General features: G+C 41.2%; 1 protein-coding gene and 1 long non-coding RNA gene across 5 annotated transcripts in view; one reads left to right on the top strand and one right to left on the bottom strand.

The window, feature by feature from the left end:
* Positions 1-18,037, top strand: part of SCLT1 (sodium channel and clathrin linker 1) — a 99,773-nt gene extending 81,736 nt beyond the window's left edge. For 3 of the 4 annotated variants that reach the window (XM_036313659.1, XM_036313658.1, XM_036313657.1), the window contains 3 exons: positions 11,185-11,263; positions 13,948-14,043; positions 17,726-18,037. In XM_036313659.1, the coding sequence (XP_036169552.1) occupies positions 11,185-11,263; positions 13,948-14,043; positions 17,726-17,788 (238 nt within the window). In that variant the 3' untranslated portion in view covers positions 17,789-18,037. The remainder of the gene's footprint in view (positions 1-11,184; positions 11,264-13,947; positions 14,044-17,725) is intronic. The other variant, XM_036313660.1, reaches the window with a different exon arrangement.
* LOC118658308 lies at positions 15,767-19,309 on the bottom strand. The gene is made up of 3 exons (XR_004968282.1): positions 19,115-19,309; positions 16,834-16,955; positions 15,767-16,286 (listed from the first exon to the last, which is right to left on the bottom strand). It is a non-coding gene; the product is annotated as an uncharacterized LOC118658308 (long non-coding RNA).
* Between the last annotated feature and the right edge of the window lie 1,558 nt (positions 19,310-20,867).

The raw sequence follows: 20,867 nt of genomic DNA, 5'->3' as shown, positions 1-20,867 counted from the left end.
AATACAAGTAGGTAAGAAAGCTGGGAAGGCTATTGCAAGTCTTGTTAAGAGATGATCATGGCTCAGACTAAGAAGAAAGAGAAAGATGGGAGTCTTTTTTTTTTTTTAGAGGTAATAGAAGGAGTTGATGGACTTACTGTGGCATATGGAGGAAAAGAGAGGAATCGAGGATTCTAGGGATAGTCTTTACGTGCTATTTCTTTCTAGAGATGGTTTTTCCCAACTCCCAACCTGAAAACATTTTCTTCCTTCCAGACCCATCTCAAATATCTTTATTTTTTTCTGTAAGGCATTCTTAATTCCTTTGACAGATTGAGTCTTTCCTTTCCCTACACTCCCATACCACTCTGCTCATTCTTCTTTATGGCACTTACTGAATTGTAGTATAACTATCATTTAGATTCATCTCTTCTACAAGACTCTGAACAAACATCTTGCTAGGCATATAGGTGTTTAATAAAATTGTATTGAATAAATGAATGAATGAATATACAGTATGTAATATTTTCATCTCATGTCCAAAACTGTGTGTGTATGCAATTACACAGCATCTGAGCTCCCCAAAAATTCTCTTTAATCTCTAAAGTATTATTCTTGGCTATATATTTATAATGTTTGGCTGCCATACTGCTTTTTTTTTTTTTTTTTTTTTTTAATTAACAGGATGAGAGGCAGCTGCAGGTACTGGCAGATTACAAAATGTATAATTGCTAAAAGTAACTGAAGCATATTATAGTATAATTCAACAGGAAAAAAAAACATCTGGCACATGCTATGTTAATTTGTCATAGGAGAGAGTTTCGAAGAAAGCACTCGCTGCAGCTGGCAGATCCATCATTTCCCTGAGACGAACAGCACACCTTTGTTTGTAATTCTCTTGTCTAATAAGAACAGAGTCTTGTGTGATTTACTCTTCAGACACTACTAAAGGATTTCACGCATTAGGAAATTTCTCCTTACGCTGTATCAACCAAAATGTGCATGGCCCAGCCTTACCTTAAATTGTGCCTCAGTGATAGCGATCTGAGCAATTACAGGAATTAATTATAAAGCCTAAGATATTGGCCCAAATTTCAAACGCCTATTCCATGCCTTAAGGAGCCATAACTTCTCTTCTTTTATAAAAAGTATTTGCCGTGTTTCCAAAGAGACGAATGCATTGCAGGGAACACTTTGCTCTTAACCTTGTAACCATAGCTCTTCAGTTACTACACATGCCCACGACATGGGGAATCGAAGTGCTTTAGAGTGGAAATTCTCTCAGCATGGGTTAGGACACCCATTTCTGTGATAGAGAAGAAGAAAGGATTAATTTTTATTACAGAACAGCTTCTAATGCTGCCCTTTTGAAATAATCGATATTTCCAACTCTCTCCTGAACATAGGTACCTCAAATTTGATGTATTCAGATCTGAACCGATTCCTCCGTGCCTGGCCCACATTTGTCCTTCACCCTGCATTTCCTTTTCCATGAGTGGTGCTATCTACCGAGTCACTCAAGCAAAATCATCCTGAACCCTTCTCTTTATAACCCTAAATCAAGTACTGCTAATTCTACCCTTCCCTGCTCCCCCCTCCCCCACCAAAATATCTCCTGAATCTGTCCATTGCCCTCTCGTAGTTCAGGTGTCAACATTGCTCACCTTAGATTGTTGCTATACCCCCCTAATTTACTATTGCCGTAGATCCTTACAATTTTTCCTGCTGTAATCAGCAAAATCTCCTGATACTCAAATCTAATCTTGTCACCTTTTCTTAAAATACTTCAGCACCTCCCTATCATGTCCCTGAAAAAATCTCCATGACCTATCAAGACAGAAGATCCTTTGCAATCTGTGTTTCCTTGTGTTTCAGCTTCTTCCTTTCCCCCCTACACCTGACTTCCAGTAAGTCTGTATGGCCCATCCACACTGCACTTCTCCCAGCTTTCTACCTTGATGATCCTTTCTCATTTCCTGGCCTTCCCATGTGGATCTCATTGTAACGGCCTTCCTTTTCTCACCCTGCCTCTGTCCACCTAATGTCTGTTCATCTTTCATATATCAGCTTAAAAGCCTGCTCCTCTGGAGAGCTGTGCTGATCCCCTCATCCTCCACAGGACTGTTACAGCATTTACTTGTTACAAGCCTAGGAGCTTCTCAGAATTTCTGGTGTTCCTCGGCTTCACTGTGGCAGTGACTGCATCTCCTCCGCAGGCTCCCCTCCCCCCATCTCGCAAGCACCAGCGTTATGTATAGCGCGCAGCAGGCACTCATCTCAGTATTTAATGAAATGAATGGACTTTACAGTCTCCCCAGTCGCATCCTTAGGTCCACACTTAAAATGAGATGTGAGGAAATTTACCCACACTTTGTACGCTTTGAGTCCATTCCTCACATAGCTTCTTAAAATAAGCTTCCTATGAGTGGTATTTATAAATAAAGCTCTAAGTTGCATTGGTTTTCCTAGCAGTAGTCTCCTGAATTTATTACACCACTTGATGGCTACTGTGAAAATGTAATCACTGAATTATCTAGTTAGTTCTGCAATGACAGCAAGTACTGTAGGTAGTGAAAACTTTGAAAAAGCGAGTCATAGGATATTAGAAATGTTATAAATGGTGACTGATTATGTGAAATTGACTGAAATCTGCTCAGGCTCAGAACTATCTTACATGTGCCAGGCACTGTGCTAAGCCTGGGAGTGTAGCTTCCTTTTGGAGCTTCGGTTCTAATGGAGAGAGACAGACAATGAGGCAAACCAACAAATAAGACAAGTGTAGATGTCTTCAATGGTATAAAGTAACAAATCGGGTGATATGAGACAGTATCTGGGACAGGGTGGGCACTGAGGAGCTGGACTGTGTTTTAAAAAGTCATCCGAAAAGTTGACATTTAAACAGGTCTGAATGATAAAAGAAATTAATTATACAAAAACACCAGGAAAATATTCCAGGCAGATGGAAGGGTAGCGAGCCATGTTAGAAGAGGGTAGACCCATGCAATTACAGTGTAGTGAGCGAGGAGAAAGAAGGCCATTGGGTTGAGGAATGAGGCAGGGATCAGATCATGAGAATCTTGTAGGCTAGTTTAAGTAAGTCTTTTTAAGTGTGTGTGTGTGTGTGTGTGTGTGTGTGTGTGTGTATGTGTACCTATATATGTATATAAACCACTAATCAGCATTACAATACAGAATTGCTAAAATGGCTATATGTAAAACTAGAGGCCCGATGCACGAAATTCGTGCACTGGAGGGGGTGTCCCTCAGCCCGGCCAGCGTCCTCTCCCAGTTCAGGACCTCTCGGGGGATGTCCGTAAGCTGGTAGTCAGACATCCCTCTCTCAGTCCCGGGTTCTCACAGTCCAGGACCCCTCACTCCTTACGGCCCACCTGCAGCAGAGGCAGGAGGGGCTTTTACCACCGCTGTGCACTCGCCAGCCATGAGCCCAGCTTCTGGCTGAGTAGCGCTCCCCCTGTGGGAGCGCACTGACCACCAGGGGGCAGTTTCTGCATTGAGCCTCTGCCCCCTGATGGTCAGTGCGTGTCATAGCGACCGATCGTTCCACCTTTCGGTCGATTTGCATATTAGGGTTTAATTATATAGGATAAGCAACCTGGGCATGTGCCTTGACTGGGATTTGAATCATGACATTCTGGTTCATGGGTCAGTGCTCAACTACTGAGCCACACTAGCTGGGTGATATAAGTTATTTTTTGTGTGTGTGTTTTTAAATTTTACTTACACAGAAGGTAATAAATCAATTACATTTTACAACTGTATTTCTAAATTATATTTGTAAGCATAACTAGGATTTTTATTACATACACATAAATTATGTAAGTAAACTAAAAATATTTAGGACTCAGAGGGTCAAGTGATATTATAAGGAGTTCCTCATTCTTATATACTTACATTAACTAGGTAGAAGATCATTGTACCTTAAACCTATAACATATAATATGCCAGAGATTAGAGAGAAATTGGGTACAGTTTCATTTAAATTCTTTAATTAGTGTAAAGTACTCTTTAAGTACCACAGTGTCACACAGAAACTGGAAATGTCATCTGTTGCTATCCTCTGGCAGGCTATACCTCAGTCACGCCTGATAGGAAAGGATGCTTCTGTGTTTAAGGATTTCCAGGGGAGAGATTATGTAGCTTTATTTGGCAAGTGTTTCCACTATACTACCACTGTGAAACTTTCTGGAAAGTCTTGTTTAATGTTTTTTCCAAATCACTAACGATATTGGGATCTCTCAATGATGTTCTCTAATGAAGAGAAAATTTCTCACAGATAATAGAGTCGGATCATCCCCTGGGTCTTCCCTTTACCCTGCAGTTAAACATCCAGGCAGAGAAATAAGCAGCTGCAAAGTACTGACAGGCAGGCTCCGGGAAGGTCTCAGGGGACAGAGCTGGCGAAACCACTGTTCTCTTCACCCTTTCACACCTCCCTAAATTTCATTCAGAAACGAGATGAAATGAAATGTTTAACTGAAAGAAAAAAAATACACAACCTTATTTTAGCCACTTCAAATCCTTTGTAGAAATGGGTGGAATATATACAAATCTAAATAAATAAAAATTATCTTTATCTAAAATATGTTTTGTGGTAGATTCCTCAGTAAATGTTTGCTGAGCAAATAAGGAATAGAACTTTCTAACTTAGGTTTTCTACAAAAAGTTAGCCATAAATCAGCAAATATTTACTGAATTCCTATGTGTAAAGCAACTTTGGTAGATACTGTGGAAACTAAAAACAATCCCCATTTTAAAAATTTTTATTTATTTCATTTTTAAAGAGAGGAAGATGAGGAGAGAGAAACATTGGTTTGTTGTACACTTATTCAGGCATTTATTGGTTCTTTATTTTTTTTTCATTGGTTGATTTTTATATGTGCCTTGCTGGGAATCAAACCCACAACCTTGGCATATTGGGACTACACTCCAACCAACTGTCCTGCACAGCCAAGGCAAAGCAATCCCCATTTTAAAAGTTTTCCATTATTCTTGGGTGTGTGTGTGTGTGTGTGTGTGTGTGTGTGTGTGTGTGTGTGTGTAAACCACTAATCAGCATTACAATACAGCATTACAATTGCTAAATGTCTATACATAAAATAAGCATAAAGCTTTGATGAAATTAAAATGAATTCGGAAGAAGGCGTAGAAAGAATTAAGGCAGAGTGGAATCTTAAAGAAAGAGCAGGATTGTAATGGCAAATCTAAACACAAGGATTCAGAAAAAGACATAATGCGAGCTTAATGGGGATACATGTGATTTGTTTGCAGGACAGTGAGAGCCTAAATAACAAGGAAGACTCCTATCGGAGATAAGGTCGGGAAGATTCAGGGGGATTTTGATGCCAGTCTTGGACTGTTTTGTCCAGTAGCAGAATGTCCTGGAAGTTATCATTCAAGGAAGCAAGTTATTAAAGTGGTATTTCAGGAAAAGAACATGCTGGCGATGTGAGCATTAGAAAGGGAAGGCCACTATGTTCATTGAGCACTTCTGTGTGCGTGGTGGTGGGTGCTTCGCAGAAGCCTGAGCTGTTGGCTATGCCCCTCAATCTAAAAATTAAGAACTTGAGTTGTGACGGTAACACTGAGTAGAAGGGAAGAATATATCTGAGAGTCATTGCAAAGGAAGGGTCTATTGAGGGGCAACCTAGACCCTGCTTTGCAGAGCAAGTGAGACTACGCTTTTAACCTAAGCCACCAGGGCAGACGTGTGGGCGGGATGAAATCTGAGTGGCAGGATGAGAAGTAGGTTTTGGAGGCAGTGCAAGAAGTTTGATGTTGGGCATCAAGTTTAAATGTAAGACTGAACCTTTGGGCAATACATCAAAAAATAAAGATAAACTTGTTCGGTTTTCAGTAAGTGTGTTACTATTTATAATCTAGAATGCCTGATACACACACAAATGCATAGCCCTTCACTTACTCATTTAGTAATTGCCTGCCATCCAGGGGAGGGCTCAGAGCACACACTGGAAGCAAAGGCCCCGTTTTCAATCCTGACTCTATGCTGACTAGCTGCGTGACTCTAGACAAGTACTTCACTTTATTTTTATATGTCTCTGTCTTTAAATTTTCTCATATGTGAGAATGGGGTCCCACAGGGCCATCATAAAAAGCGAATGAGTTTATTTAAATAAAGCGCCTAGGACAGTGCCTGGCACGTTGGAAGCACATGGAAGTGTTTGCTGTTATCATCATCATCGTCTGCACTATTACTTGCCCAGCTCTGCTGAGAACCAGGCCTTAAGAGGGACCACGAGGAATCCAGTTGCTCACCATCCAGGGGTGACAGAGCTTGACGCACAAGAGAATAGTATTTACACAGATTAAAAAGTAACGTAGGCTTGCCCTAGCTGGTTTGGCTCAGTGGATAGAGTGTCAGCCTGTGGACTGAAGGGTCCCAGGTTTGATTCCAGTCAAGGGCACATCCCCTGTAGGAGGCGTGCAGGAGGCAGCTGATCAATGATTCTCTCTCATCATTGATGTTTCTCTCTCACCCCCTCCCATCCTCTCTGAGATCAATAAAAATATATTTTTTAAAAAATTAACTTAGGCTTAATGTGTATTTTTGTGATTTTAAATTGGGGGGGAAATTATTACTAATAGTATTTATTAGAAATTATTACTGTCCAGGTAAATTGTCATGGGTATATAAGTGAATAGTTTAGACATCAAATTATGCAGTAGGTGTTTTCTATAAACTGAATGTTGGCCGACTTTATAAATATGATCATTGTTTCATCTTCATCTCAGTAGTACTCAAAGGTTATTTCCCATCAGCACCAATGTGCAAATCATTTACCTTTAATTGCATTTGACCTAGAAGACCTGCCACTTCAGTCATTTTGCTTTTTTTGTTATGTTGGGAATTTTAAGCTATGTGAGTTCGAATGAGCTGTGTCCCTCTTAGTCTGTGTTTACCACTATGTACCTTGCACTTGGCCCGAAGAATGTTCAGTAACTATTTGTGGAATTGATTTGTAGACATTATCATTTTCTCTCTCCTATGTATTTATACCAGATTGCTTTCTGATTTTAATAACTATTCACTTAGGTATAGGACACCTGAGAGACTAAGTTTTTAAGCTGTTTGTGTAGCTCCTTTGGAAAAAAATCAAAGCTGAAGTTATTTTGGAAGTGTTAATCTGTTGATTTTTTTTTAAGAACAAGTAAGGGCAAAGGATGAAAAATTAATCCTGAATTATTATTTTAGTAAGCAAGACATTGAGTTGACCTTTTTTTAAGCTATTTTTTAAGACTACATTGTATCTACTTCTAACCTGGGACTCTTCAAATAATTTTTGGCCAAAAACAATATAATGCATATATGTTGAATAGAACAAAAAAGGTCTGTGCATAAGAAAATTCCAGCTAATAAAACATAAGAGATATGAATGTATAAAATATAGCACATATGCAACCAAAACACCAGTCCTGAATGACCACACTGAAATGATGGTGGAGTGGTTGACATTACCTCAGTTTTCCCAGAGTTGAGCTTCTCTAAGAAGCACTGTATATGACTCTAAAAATGAATGCTATTGCTAAGAATCACAGTAATTTATGAGTAGTTATACTAATGAATACTGTATCTGTTTAATATGAATGTGCTTTTATTTAATGCCAAATAATATTCAAGATATATTAAGATGCTTTTGTACTTTTAATATACTAGTATATATGCATGTATATATGTGGGGTAGAGGGGTCCTATGGCGAAGTATAACATAAAATGTATTGTTTTAACCATTTTAAAATTGTGATAAAATATTAAATGTATCTGCTTAACCATTTTTTAAATTAAATCTTTATTGTTCAGATTATTACAGTTGTTCCTCTTTTTTCCCCTATAGCTCCCCTCCACCCGGTTCCCACCCCACCCTCTGCCCTTTCCCCCCCACCCCCTGTCCTTATCCATAGGTGTACAATTTTTGTCCAGTCTTTTCCTGCACCCCGAACACCCCTTTCCCCCCAAGAATTGTCAGTCCACTCCCTTTCTATGCCCCTGATTCTATTATATTCACCAGTTTATTCTGGTCATCAGATTTTTTATTCACTTGATTTTTAGATTCACTTGTTGATAGATATGTATTTGTTGTTCATAATTTGTATCTTTACCTTTTTCTTCTTCCTCTTCTTAAAGGATACCTTTCAGCATTTCATATAATACTGGTTTGGTGGTGGTGAACTCCTTTAGCTTTTTCTTATCTGTGAAGCTCTTTATCTGACCTTCAATTCTGAATGATAGCTTTGCTGGGTAAAGTAATCTTGGTTGTAGGTTCTTGGTATTCATCACTTTGAATATTTCTTGCCATTCCCTTCTGGCCCACAGAGTTTCTGTTAAGAAATCAGCTGATAATCTTATGGGTACTCCCTTGTAGGTAACTAACTGTTTTTCTCTTGCTGCTTTTAAGATTCTCTCTTTGTCTTTTGCTCTTGGCATTTTAATTATGATGTGTCTTGGTGTGGTCCTCTTTGGATTCCTTTTGTTTGGGGTTCTCTGTGCTTCCTGGACTTGTAAGTCTATTTCCTTCACCAGGTAGGGGAAGTTTTCTGTCATTATTTCTTCAAATAGATTTTCAATATCTTGCTCTCTCTCATCTTCTGGCACCCCTATAATTCAGATGTTGGTTCACTTGAAGTTGTCCCAGGGGCTCCTTACACTATCTTCATATTTTTGGATTCTTTTTTCTTTTTGCTTTTCCGATTGGGTGTTTTTACTTCTTCGTATTTCAAGACTTTCACTTGATTCTTGCGATCCTCTAGTCTGCTGTTGGAAGTCTGTATAATATTCTTTATTTCAGTCAGTGTATGCTTAATTTCTATTTGGTCCTTTTTCATATTATCGAGGGTCTCACTAGATTTCTTGAGGGTCTCACTAAATTTATCGGCGGTTTCTAGAAAATTCTTGAAAAACCTTATAACCATGGTTTTGAACTCTATATCCAGTAGTTTGCTTTCCTCCGTTTCTGCCATTTGTGACCTGTTTCTTTGTCTCTGCATTTTGGCTGCTTCCCTGTGTTGATAGGGTGGCTTTCTGTGCTAGGTATCCTATAGGGCCCAGTGGCTCAGCCTCCCCAAATACCTGAGGTGGACACTCTTGGTGCACCCCTTTGTGGGCTGTGTTTACAGTCTTGTTGTAATTAAGCCTTAATTGTTGTAGGTATCACTGGGAGGAATTGACCTCCAGGCCAATTGGCTGTGAGAATCAGCTGTGTCTATGGTGGGAGAACTTCTGTGCTGAGACACCCTTCTGGGGAAAGACTTGCTTCAGTGGGGCTTTGGTGCTCACTGAGTCTGCCTCCTGAGTGTGTCCCTTATGGATCTGAGGAGTTGTAATCTGGATGGTCGGGTCCCACTCTGACCACTGGGAACACTGGCACTTGGATCTCTAAGGAGGTGCTAATTTAGCCTCTGCCTGAGGCTACCTAGCAGGAGCTATGGAGAGATCTGCAGATTCCTCTTCTTTGTTTGGGATTTGGAGGTGCCCAGATGAGGCCCCGCTGTGAAGCAGTGCAAGCTGCTGTGGGGCCGGGGGCCTTCTTTTGGATGTTCGGGGTCTCTCTGACCCTGCTGCAGTTTGTTAGGTAATTTTAGATTGCAAAGGGCCAGGTCATTCATATGCAAAAGCCTCTGCGCACAGCTTGGGTGGGGCGGGGTGACAGGGAATCAACAGGGCGGAGCAAGCAGCTATGGCTGATCCTCAGTCCTACCCTAAGAAGCCCTGCGTCTCAGTGTCCTGCAGTAATCGCTGTAAGCACCTCTTAAAGCTGCCCTTGAGTTTTCTCTTGCTGCTTTTAAGATTCTCTCTTAAAAGCAGACAGACAGTCCAGTTTCTCCCTGTATGAGTCTGGGTCCCCAGAGACTCGCCCAGAACTGGCGTTCAGAGCAGTCGGGAGCTTGTGAGTCCCTCCCGATTGTAAAAGACAACCATGTTCTCAGTTGCCAGCCCTTTCCGCGTGCGCCTTCGTACCTCTGCACTTTACTTCCACACCTCCTCTGAGTCTCAATGTGCTTTTCTCTTTCCTTCTAGTTGTAGAATTTCCACCCCGCCAGCCTTCCTGTGATTCTGGATGATGTCCGTTTTCTCTTTTAGTTGTATTTTTGAAGTGGTTGTGCGAGGCAGCGATTTCAGGTGTTTACCTATGCCGCCATCTTGGTTTCTCTCTGCTTAACCATTTTTAAGTGTACAATTCAGTAGTTTTAAGTGTATTCACATTACTGTACAATCAACCTCCAAAATATATGTGCATTTACTGCTGGTGGGAATGCAGACTGGTGCAGCCACTATGGAAGACAGTATGGAGTTTCCTTAAAAAACTGAAAATGGAACTCCCATTTGACCCTGTGATCCCACTTCTAGGAATATATCCCAAGAAACCAGAAACACCAATCAGAAAGGATATATGCACCCCTATGTTCATAGCAGCACAATTCACCATAGCTAAGATCTGGAAACAGCCTAAGTGCCCATCAGTAGATGAATGGATCAGAAAACTGTGGTACATCTACACGATGGAATACTATGCTGCTCTAAAAAGGAAGGAACTCTTACCATTTGCAACGTCATGGATGGAACTGGAGAGCATTATGCTAAGTGAAATAAGCCAGTCAATGAAGGAAAAATACCACATGATCTCACTCATTCATGGATAATAGAGACCATTATAAACTTTTGAACAATAATAGATACAGAGGCAGAGCTGCCTCAAACAGATTGTCAAACTGCAGCAGGAAGGCCGGGGAGGGTTGCGGGGCAGGAGGTAGGGGGGTAAGAGATCAACTAAAGGACTTGTATGCATGCATATAAGCATAACCAGTGGACATAAGACATTGGGGGATAGGGGAGGCTAGGGGACTGTCTAGGGCGGGGGGATAAAATGGACACATATGTAATACCCTTTGTAATACTTTAAGCAATAAAAAAAAAAAAAAAAAAAATATATGTGCATTTTATAAAGAAATGAATGAGTCCTTTAGATATGGTCTATTAATAAGAAATTTTATTTTACACACAGAAACATGAACATGTATCTCACTAATAAGGATTCTACTTGTTCATTTTTTTTTTAAACAATCTCTCACTCTCTCTCCCTCCCTCCCTCCTTCCTCCTTCTTCCTCCCTCCTCCCTCCTCCCTCCTCCCTCCTCCCTCCTTCCCTTCCTCCCTCCTTCCCTTCATTAATAGGAGTGAGCTGAGTCGGCAGAAACTTCATACCCAAGAGCTGCTTTCTCAGCTGGAAATGGCAAATGAAAAGGTAGCTGAGGTAAGATAATGACTCCCGCGGGAGGCCCTTCTGCTGCAGCCTGATATACATGTTAGAAACTTTTACTCGAGCCAAGTCCAAATTAATTCTCTACTTGGAAATGGCTGTACAGATGTGTATATTTCCTGTAGAAATCATCCATAACCCAAAAGTCCTCAGGTGGTACCGTGTGAATAAAAGCCTGAGAGTCAGGGATCCATCATGTGCATATGACAGAGGCGGTGCTGGTGCCGGTCTCAGAGACTCTGCTAGGAACCTCGGAGGTCTGTGCGTGTCTGAGATTATTTTTTAACCTGTTCCTTTTGTTTAGTTTTCATCCATCACAAGAGATGCGTAGAAAATACTTTGGCCTCCTGGAATATATTAACATACTCCTGTAGATAACTGGAGAGCTAACTAGAGCAAGAATTCAGGTTTTTTCCTTGAAGTGTTAAAAAAGTAAGTAATTTCTAGATTATGATTAGGGCATTCTAGAACTCTAGTTCTCCTTTTGATGTTCCACCTTCGAATGTATTTGCTGGAATTTCTTCAACAGTCTGTCTGGCCCACTGTCTCTTTGTGGCCTGCTATAGCTGCCAGAGAGAAATCATTACTCTTAAGTTTTGTGGCATTATAAATTGATATGAACAATTTAGAAAACAATTCCACCCTAGCCATTAAAGTACACTTTGGTATAGCTCCCACTTCCAGGAATCTGGTCTAAGGGGGTCATTTAAAATGGGAAAAAATTTAAAGGAAGATATTCAACACAGTAATGTTAATAATATCGGAAGATCAGAAGCAACCACAATGAATCATTAAAAAAGAACGACTGTCTATATATTATGATTTCTGGACTGTGCCTTAACTATTATTATGACAGATAGAAAAATGTATGTTATGTGCAGTCTGATAGTGACTATGAAATTCATTATTATAGATGGTGGCATTTTTTCCCTGAGTTCTCTCTGGTTTTAAAATGTGCCTCTTAAATTTACGACTTCATATTTAAACAATTTTGTAAATTGGAATAGCCAGTATAGTTCTCATCATAAAATTTAATTTTGCTTTTGGGCACACTGAGAAATATAATAAGCTTATTTTAACAGGATACTGTTATTTCAATATTTTACGTTACTAGGCCTGACAGTCCCTGTAATCACTTGTGTGTTAGGACATGGGAACTATATTGTTCTTCATAGAAAGTGTGTTTTTCTTTTTATTCCTGATTAGGCTGGTTACTCTCTCAATTCCCACAAGTGCCAGAAAAATTGAATAACAATACCAGTTGTACTAATACAAAAACATTTTGTTCAGGCGAGTAAGTATGGAAGGACTGGTGCGTTTTTTAACTGAAGCTTCTTTGAGCCATGTGCGTGATGGCATGCAGTGTCAGATTTATGTTCGTGACGCTGAGAGTCTCCTGAGGCTGCTCTACCAGGTTACCACTGGTGATGTGCGGTCTCGGCTCTGGAGGGCCGAGGTCCTGGAGATCAGGAGGTCGGCAGGGTTGGTTCCTCTCGTGGGCTCGGAGGAGGGTAGGTCCATGCCTGTCTCCTAGCTTCCGGCAGCCTGGGGCATTCCTCGGCTTGTAGATGGTGTTCGCCCTGAGTCTTTCTATGGTCTTCCCTTTGCACATGTCTCTCTGTCCAAATTCCCCTTTTTATAAAGACACCAGTCGTATTTGATTAAGGTCAAGCCTAGTAGTATCATTCTAACATAATCATTAGCAAAAACCCTATTTCCAAATAAAGACATTTATAGGTACCGTGGGTTAGGACTTCAATATATATTTAGGGGCATAATTCAACCCATAACAATGTCTTAATAACTCTGTTGACCCTAATACCTTGTGGAGTATATAGCTGTTTGGGGAACATGTGGAAACAGACTTCTTAACCTTTTAAAGAAAATCTTTAGCATATAAATCATTTAAGGCACATCTAACACTGTAAAAACCAGGATTTCCAAAATGAATATTTTCGTTTCTTGAACGTTTAATAATGACGATGTCCCAGTTTCCCTAGAACAGTGGTTCTCAACCTTCCTAATGCCGCGACCCTTTAATACAGTTCCTCATGTTGTGACCTCCAACCATAAAATTATTTTCGTTGCTACTTAATAACTGTAATGTTGCTACTGTTATGAATCGTAATGTAAATATCTGATATGCAGGATGTATTTCGGTGACCCCTGTGAAAGGGTCGTTCGACACCCAAAGGGGTCGCAACCCACAGGTTGAGAACCGCTGCCCTGGAATTTGGTCCGAGCACAGTGGCTCTGAGGACACCAGCAGGCAGTGCCAGCGCCTGCTGGGAACATGGTAGACACAAGGACTCTCAGGTTGGGAGTAGGTCCAGGTGGGAGGCCCAGCAGTCTGTGTTTCCACACTCCCCACACTGGAAGCACTGAGCCTGCATCTCAAGGTTAACAGGTCAAAAACTGGAAATCCGTTCTCAACTTCTGATTCTCTTTGCTTTGCACTTAATCCACTTTTTTGTTGACATGGAGGGGTAAAACGGTTTAGTGAGGATGTACAACCAGCTTTGAATTTCATAACTTGAAAAATGTACATTTGGAGACACTATCTTTGCATTTTATAGTGGTATCTCAGATGAGGTCCAGATTCCCATTGATTATTCCACAAATGCCTCCATGTCACGCGTGGATCTCTAACCCATTTGTTTTATGTTTCCTCTTCACAGAGTGAAAAGTTAATTCTCGAGCATCAAGAAAAAGCCAACAGACTCCAGAGGCGGCTCAGTCAGGCGGAGCAGAGAGCCGCGTCCGCTTCTCAGCAGGTAGGGAGCACCTCGCCGCCCCTGACAGTAACCGTCCGGGTGGGTCACGCTAAGAAAGGCTCCTCAGAAGTCCCCAGAGAACTAGTAGGATTATTTTTACCTGATTAAACTATTTGAAATTAATCTCTATTATTTGGGGTTGAAAGTAAACTTTAAAGTCAGAAATAAATATCAGTCTCTGCAGTTGACTCCCACCTCTGGAACCACTCTATCCCTCACAGACACTAGCCACCAGCAGCTGCTCCAATTAATTAAAATGAAATAAACTAAAATAAATCTGCAATCAGACTAGCAGATACCAGGTGCTCAATGACCATGCGTCACATTAGACAGCATGAATGTGGAACTCTCTGTCCGAGGAAGTCCGAGGGACGCCCTGCCCCAGAGGCTGTGCGTGTGAACTGGGCAGGTGTTTTCCGACAGATTTGGAAGTAGGTAGCATTGCTCTGAACGCACTATTTCAAATGCACTAACTTTGTTTTAATTGTAGTTTTTAAATGGAAAAAATTACTTTGTGTATAGGTTAACTCCATTTAATGCACATTTGTATATGACTATCACTCTAAAATATGATATAAAGTCCAGTGGGAAATAGAGTTTGAAAATGCATTCGTGAAATATTGATAAGGGGGTAATTATCCATAATGCACACACATCATTAGGAAATGAGCCATTTGTCTACAATAGGAGCAATAGTCCCTCCTATTGGGAACAAAATGAGATCAGTTTAGTGAATATAAACATAGGCTGGAAACAGTTCAGATAGATAGTTAGATAGGTAGATAGATAGGCAGATAGACGGACAGGCAGATCGATAGATAGGTATGGATAGGCAGGCAGGCAGGCAGACAAAAAACAAGTTAATACATTATTAGTTATATTTGGCTATAAATGTACTATTTTAATTAAAATTAATATTACTCTTAGATATTATACCATTTTATACATAGTAAAGCAACTCTGAATACTGAATTAAGTTTATGTTTGTGATATTTACAGATTTTCTTTTTAAATCTACTTCTGGTATGACCATGAGGTGACACTTAAATGAAATCCAGCCATAATTTGCCCTTCTCCTTCTGTCCCCTCCCTCTTGACAGTAATTATAGCTTTATTAAATATGTTTAATTTCTTATGGAATAATGAAGTAATGGACTACTTAATTACTCAAGAATTCCTCCATTCATGTGGATTATACGGTAGTAGGAGCGAGGGTGTGCTGGGCAGTGTCTGGAGCGTGTGTTTGGTGTTGACAAATAGCCTGCTGTCCCTCCGTAGCCATGTGACTTAGGGCCGCCTCCACCTCTCTACGCCTCGTGCTCTTCTTGCTCAGCATAGGATACTAATGCCTCCATTACAGTTATTGAAAGATGAAGGGAATTCACACATACAAAGCACTTAGTCATTAAATGGTAAGTAGATAGATATATAAGAAATTAAATTTCTTACATCACAATCCTTATAGCTTCAAGTTTGCCTTTTTTAATGAATGTGATAAAGTGCCTGCTTAAAATCACCTACCTCGAGTCCCGTAGTAAAAGGGTGCAGTTACAGAACTTCGCTGTACTGTCCCGGTGACATCTGGCTGCGTCTCCCTCTGGACAGTTAAACCTGAGCGGCCTCCTGTTAAACTCAGATGGCAAAGTTGCCCTGAGTTTAGCTCTTTGTGAGGTGTTTTTTTTTTAATGTTTTTCAGTAAACACTTCACAAATTTTTCCTTAAGCTTTTCTTCTCCTATTTTGTTCTCCTTTAAAGATGGAAAGTAACCATACAGCCTTATGCCCATACACAAAAAGGAATTTACCCCCTGGAGTTAATATTTTTTCCTTAAGTGAGTCCAAGTTATAAACTTTCTTTATGAGACATATATTCAGGGTTTTTTTAAACCTTTATCTTTGCCTTCTCTGAATTCTTTCTAATTAATTTTTTCATTTTCCTCCAAAAAATGGAAACTGCTAATAGAAATGATATCCTGCTAAGGGCCTGATATTTAACGCAGTGATGGAGGTGAGAGATCCTCATTGTCTGTACTCACCAGTGCAGCCCAGCACCCTGCTGGGTCCAGGGAGAGCCCCTCAGTCCTGACTCAGCCGGTCCTGACCCTGCTCCTCTGGTTTCCTGTCTCCACCGCCTCCCCGGCCAGTACTGTGGCCACGTGTTCTAAGTCACCATGCACCATGACTGCCGTGTCTTAGAAATCAGGGCAGTGCAGCCTTTCTCTGCAAGAACACAAAACCTAGAAACTAGGAAAGAAATCAGTAAATGTAACGATGTAAAATTTCAAATTTCTACATGAAGTCAATGACGGACTGAGGAAAGTATGTGCAACAAGTATATGACCAAGAGGCTAATGTCGTGGATGCATATAAGGAGTGGCTGCATTAGCAAAGAAGTGCTGCAGCTCCCACATCATTGGTGTGATGGCTGTTGGTGCGGTAGCAGGTTAGGCAGGATCTCTCAGGCTGTGAGTGTACATAACCTGGGACCAGCATTCCTAAGAATATGTTCTGCAGGTGGTCCCTTACCTCTGGGCACAGCTGTACATGGAAGCATGAAGAAGCCTAATTGCAGCATTGCTTATCCTTTTAAAATATTAAAAATATCTAAATGCCCATCAACAGAAAACCAGCTAAATTAAAGAATATCCATGCAGGGGAAAGTTAGCAGCTGTTAAGGAATAAAATAGATCTAATATGAAACCATTTCGCACCAGCTAGTTTGACTCAGTGGATAGAGCATCAGCCTGCCGACTGAAGGGTTCCAGGTTCAATATCAGTCAAGGGCATGTACCTCGGTTGCAGGCTCAATCCTCAGTCCTGGATGGGGTGTATGCGGAACCAATCAATTTGTCTCTCTCACATCATCGTTGCTTCTCTCTCTCTCTCTGCCTCTCCCCTTCCCTTCTGCTCTCTCTGAAAATCAATGGAAAAAATATCTTAGGTGAAGATTAACAAAAAATAAGAAAATAATATGGAAGCATTTCTAAGGTAGATCTTGTAGCAGGAAAAAAAAAACAAGATGAAAAGTCTGCATCATCCTTTATCATTTTCTAAATAAAAAGGGGTGAGGACATATATGCATATACCCTCATTTAGAATATTTCAGGAAAAATGCTTAGGAACTGGAAATAGTGGTTGAGTCTGGAAGGAGGGCTATGGAAATAGCACAGTAGTGGGAAGATTTCCTTTATGCTATGTCGTACCGTTCGTTTTATTTTTTGCACTGTTAGGTTTTTTTACTATGTGTATATTCCATATTTTAATCAATTCCAATTAATATGTAAAGATTATTTTCCTGTTGGACTTTTCTTACTGTGACCTATCATCTCTTTATTACCAGCCCTGCAGTGTGCTGGCTTACACTTAGTTTCTGTTTTAGCCACTTTTCCGATTACCTTTCCTCTGGCTGTTCTCCCTCCTCTGTGGAATATGTCTTGGAATTCCCGGGATGTCACTGAGCTGTGGGATGTCGTATTTGGCTTGTGTGTCTAGTGTGATGCAGGCACTTTAAGTGTCTCAGGAGTGAAATAGAAGTGAGCACAGAGGGCGACCTCTTCCAAGGCCCTTTCCACTAGGATGATGTTCAATGACTGTAAGCTGTGGCGGGTTACACTGTGTGGAAAATTCACCTAAGACTTCCCCTAGGAAAGTGACTGCTTACTGACTGTTCATTTCAATTGCAGCTCAGTGTGGTTACAGTACAGAGAAGAAAAGCAGCCTCCATGATGAACCTGGAAAATATCTAAAAAGGCCCGTAGTTCACCCCAGCCTTAGAGGGGAAGCTGCTGCACTAGGAGGTTGAATGGGAAAGCCTGCCGAGAAGGGCAAAGGCCCTGCCCCTGGCACGCGCATTTGCCGTTGTTTTGGGGGGTTATTGGGAAGCAGGACAGTGGCAGCTTCCTGGGAGTAAAGGAAACATAACCGGCACGGACTTCAGTGGAGAATAAAGCAGCTGAGAAGACTCATTGCCTCCGCCAGTGTGTCTATTGTCCCCCGCCCCCGCCCCCCCCCCCCATCCTTTGGAAGAGCATAACTTCTAGACCAGTGATGGCGAACCTATGACACACGTGTCAGAGGTGACACACGAACTCATTTTTTGGGTTGATTTTTCTTTGTTAAATGGCATTTAAATATATAAAATAAATATCAAAAATATACATCTTTGTTTTACTATAGTTGCAAATATCAAAAATTTCTGTATGTGACACAGAACCAGAGTTAAGTTAGGGTTTTTCAAAATGCTGACACGCCGAGCTCAAAAGGTTCGCCATCACTGTTCTAGACTATGCTAATCATGAGAAAGAGATTTCACGAATATACTAAAATGTTAATATTTCTGTTTCTGAGATTTGAGAATTTTACATCAGATTGTTACTTCTAACTCATTTTTAAGGTTCCCAAGTTATCCATTTTATTATGAACTCGTAAATGTAATAAATTATGTGTTCTAAAATGATGCTGTCGTGTATTTTAATATGTAACTAGTGATTCTGTTTCTCACTGACATAATTTCCAGGATTTATCAAATGCTGACGATAAGGGTTTGGGAGGTGTGGGGGGTTTTGATCAGATGGACTTGGTTCTGAGGCTGTGCCGCCTGTGCTCTTGGGACTGCGGACTTTGCTGCTGTTCTCGCTCCTGGTGGGAATGGGACAGACAGGTGTGCTCTGGACAGCAAGCTGGGAGACCTGTGTGGTTCAAATAAAAGATAGCGCCTTGAGTTTGAGGTGACACGGAAACGTTCGTGTGTTGATATTCAGCCAGCAGTGGGAAGTTTAGGACTGATGCAGACGAGCCAGGATGTCGTGGGGTCTTTGGCTGGAGCTGAGTTGAGGCTGTGGCGCAGAGCTGGCCCTGGGCCTTGCGTGCTGGGCTGGCTCCCCCTCGCCCCTCCTCTCTTGCCCTCTCCCTGACATTGCCTTTTCCTTCCTTCCATCACCACATCCTCCTCTCCCCACACAGGGCTGTGTTCACACCCCGACGTGTGCACATTCTTCAGCTGCCACTCAGTCTAGGTGAGGGCTGCCGTGTTGCTCGCAGAGTGTGCTATAGGGTTTCCCCACGGTGCTTACCAAGATTTGTCAGTAACTCTGAGTTTTTCCTTTAAGGTCCTCTCTACCCCAGCAGGCCGCAGGCTCTGTGAGAGGAGGACTTGCGTCTCTGTAACCTTAGCACTCAGCAGAGTTCCTAGTATTTACTGCTTGTTCCTTTTTAAAGCCCTTTAAGCCCTTTAACATGGCATCATGGAAATTTTCATTCAATATTTTCACCCTTTTTGAAAGAATAAAAAAGCCATTAGAGCATAATGTGATATATAAGGAAATCTGTTAGCACTTACGTCTGTGAAGATTAAAACGAGATTAGCATCTCCTTTCATCTAGAACAGTGGTTCTCAACCTTGGCTGCACATTAGAATCACTTGGGAATCTTTTTTTAAATCCTGATTTCTGGGCCTCATCCTCCAGAAATTCTGTTTCTTTGTTATGGGGTGGGGCCACACATTAGTAACAAAGAAGCATAATTTCCAGAGGATGAGGCCCAGCAATCAGGATTTTTAAAAGATTCCCAAGTGATTCTAATGTGCAGCCAAGGTTGAGAACCACTGATCTAGAAAGAGGAGAGAAGCTATAATCACGTTTCTATAAATAACTAAAAGAATCCATGGAGACTGCGTCCCTGGGTCTACAGTAAACATGCTGATCTGTATTAATGATGCCTGTTATTGAGCACCTATCACACATACATAGGTATTTCGCTAACATTTTGCATTTGTTAGCTCATAGAATACAACACCCCTGCAAGGGGGACATTATTCCATTTCCTAATATAGAAGGTATGATGGAAGTTAACCAACTTGCTCTGGGTCAAAAGCAGGAAAGTGGCTCTGAGGTTTCACACCCAGCCTCTCCCACACCAGACGCCTTCTACTCGCCATGCGGCGTCTCCGGGGCCACAAAAGCTACACCTTTGACCTCTCTCCTATTTGCTGACAGGGACTGAGCAGTCACCTTTCTCATTCTCTGATGCCCTGGGATGGAGTTCACCTGGGCCCCATCCTGGACTTCACGTAACTTCTACCAGTACCCTCCACACTGGTATTACTCACTACCCATTAGTGTGTCCTTCTCGGTTCAAGGATCGTGTTTTTGATGGGAAATACAGGTGCAGAGAAGAAAAGCAGCCTAATCCTAATGCAAATTAGGATTTGAAAAATTCTACTTCCACTTTTTCATTCATCAACCCTATTATAACAAATCTGAACTGTGAGCCCTTTTTATCTCCTTTTTACCTTTTCTGATTAAGCCAAAAAAGCCCTTTTGGTCATCTAATTAATATGCATTACAGAGGAAACTTGGTATAAGAAAAGCAACTTCATATATAGTGGGATTTGGTAGTTTTTTTCTATAATGGGTGGTAAAAATTGCACCAAAAAAGTATGAAGCGATGAACGATGGATGTGGACAACAGGGGGTGAGGATGAGGGCAGGATTGGGGGGATGAGAGGACATTGGGGGGATAAGGACACATTTATAATATCTTAATAAAGGGGGAAAAAGACTATGAAGCATCTACCAGAAATCATAAATATGTTAAATCTGGTTTAGCAGTTGTAAAGTGGTTGGTATAATATTGTATGATTTGCTGTGTCAAAATTTGGGACTTGGGACCAGTAGAGGCAAAGATATGATCACAAGCATCTGATATGAAAAAAAGTTCAGCAATTCAAACAGTGAAGCTGGCACAGGGCCGAAAGGCGCAAGAAAAGGAGGAACTCGCCCTGAGGCTGCTGCGTGGGGAGGGAGCGCCACACGGGTGGTAATCCTG

The sequence above is a fragment of the Myotis myotis genome, unplaced genomic scaffold (assembly GCF_014108235.1).
Source record: "Myotis myotis isolate mMyoMyo1 unplaced genomic scaffold, mMyoMyo1.p scaffold_m19_p_6, whole genome shotgun sequence".
Lineage (NCBI taxonomy): Eukaryota > Metazoa > Chordata > Mammalia > Chiroptera > Vespertilionidae > Myotis > Myotis myotis.
The sequence above is the reverse complement of the archived record's forward strand: the minus strand, read 5'-3'. Positions and strand labels throughout refer to the sequence as shown.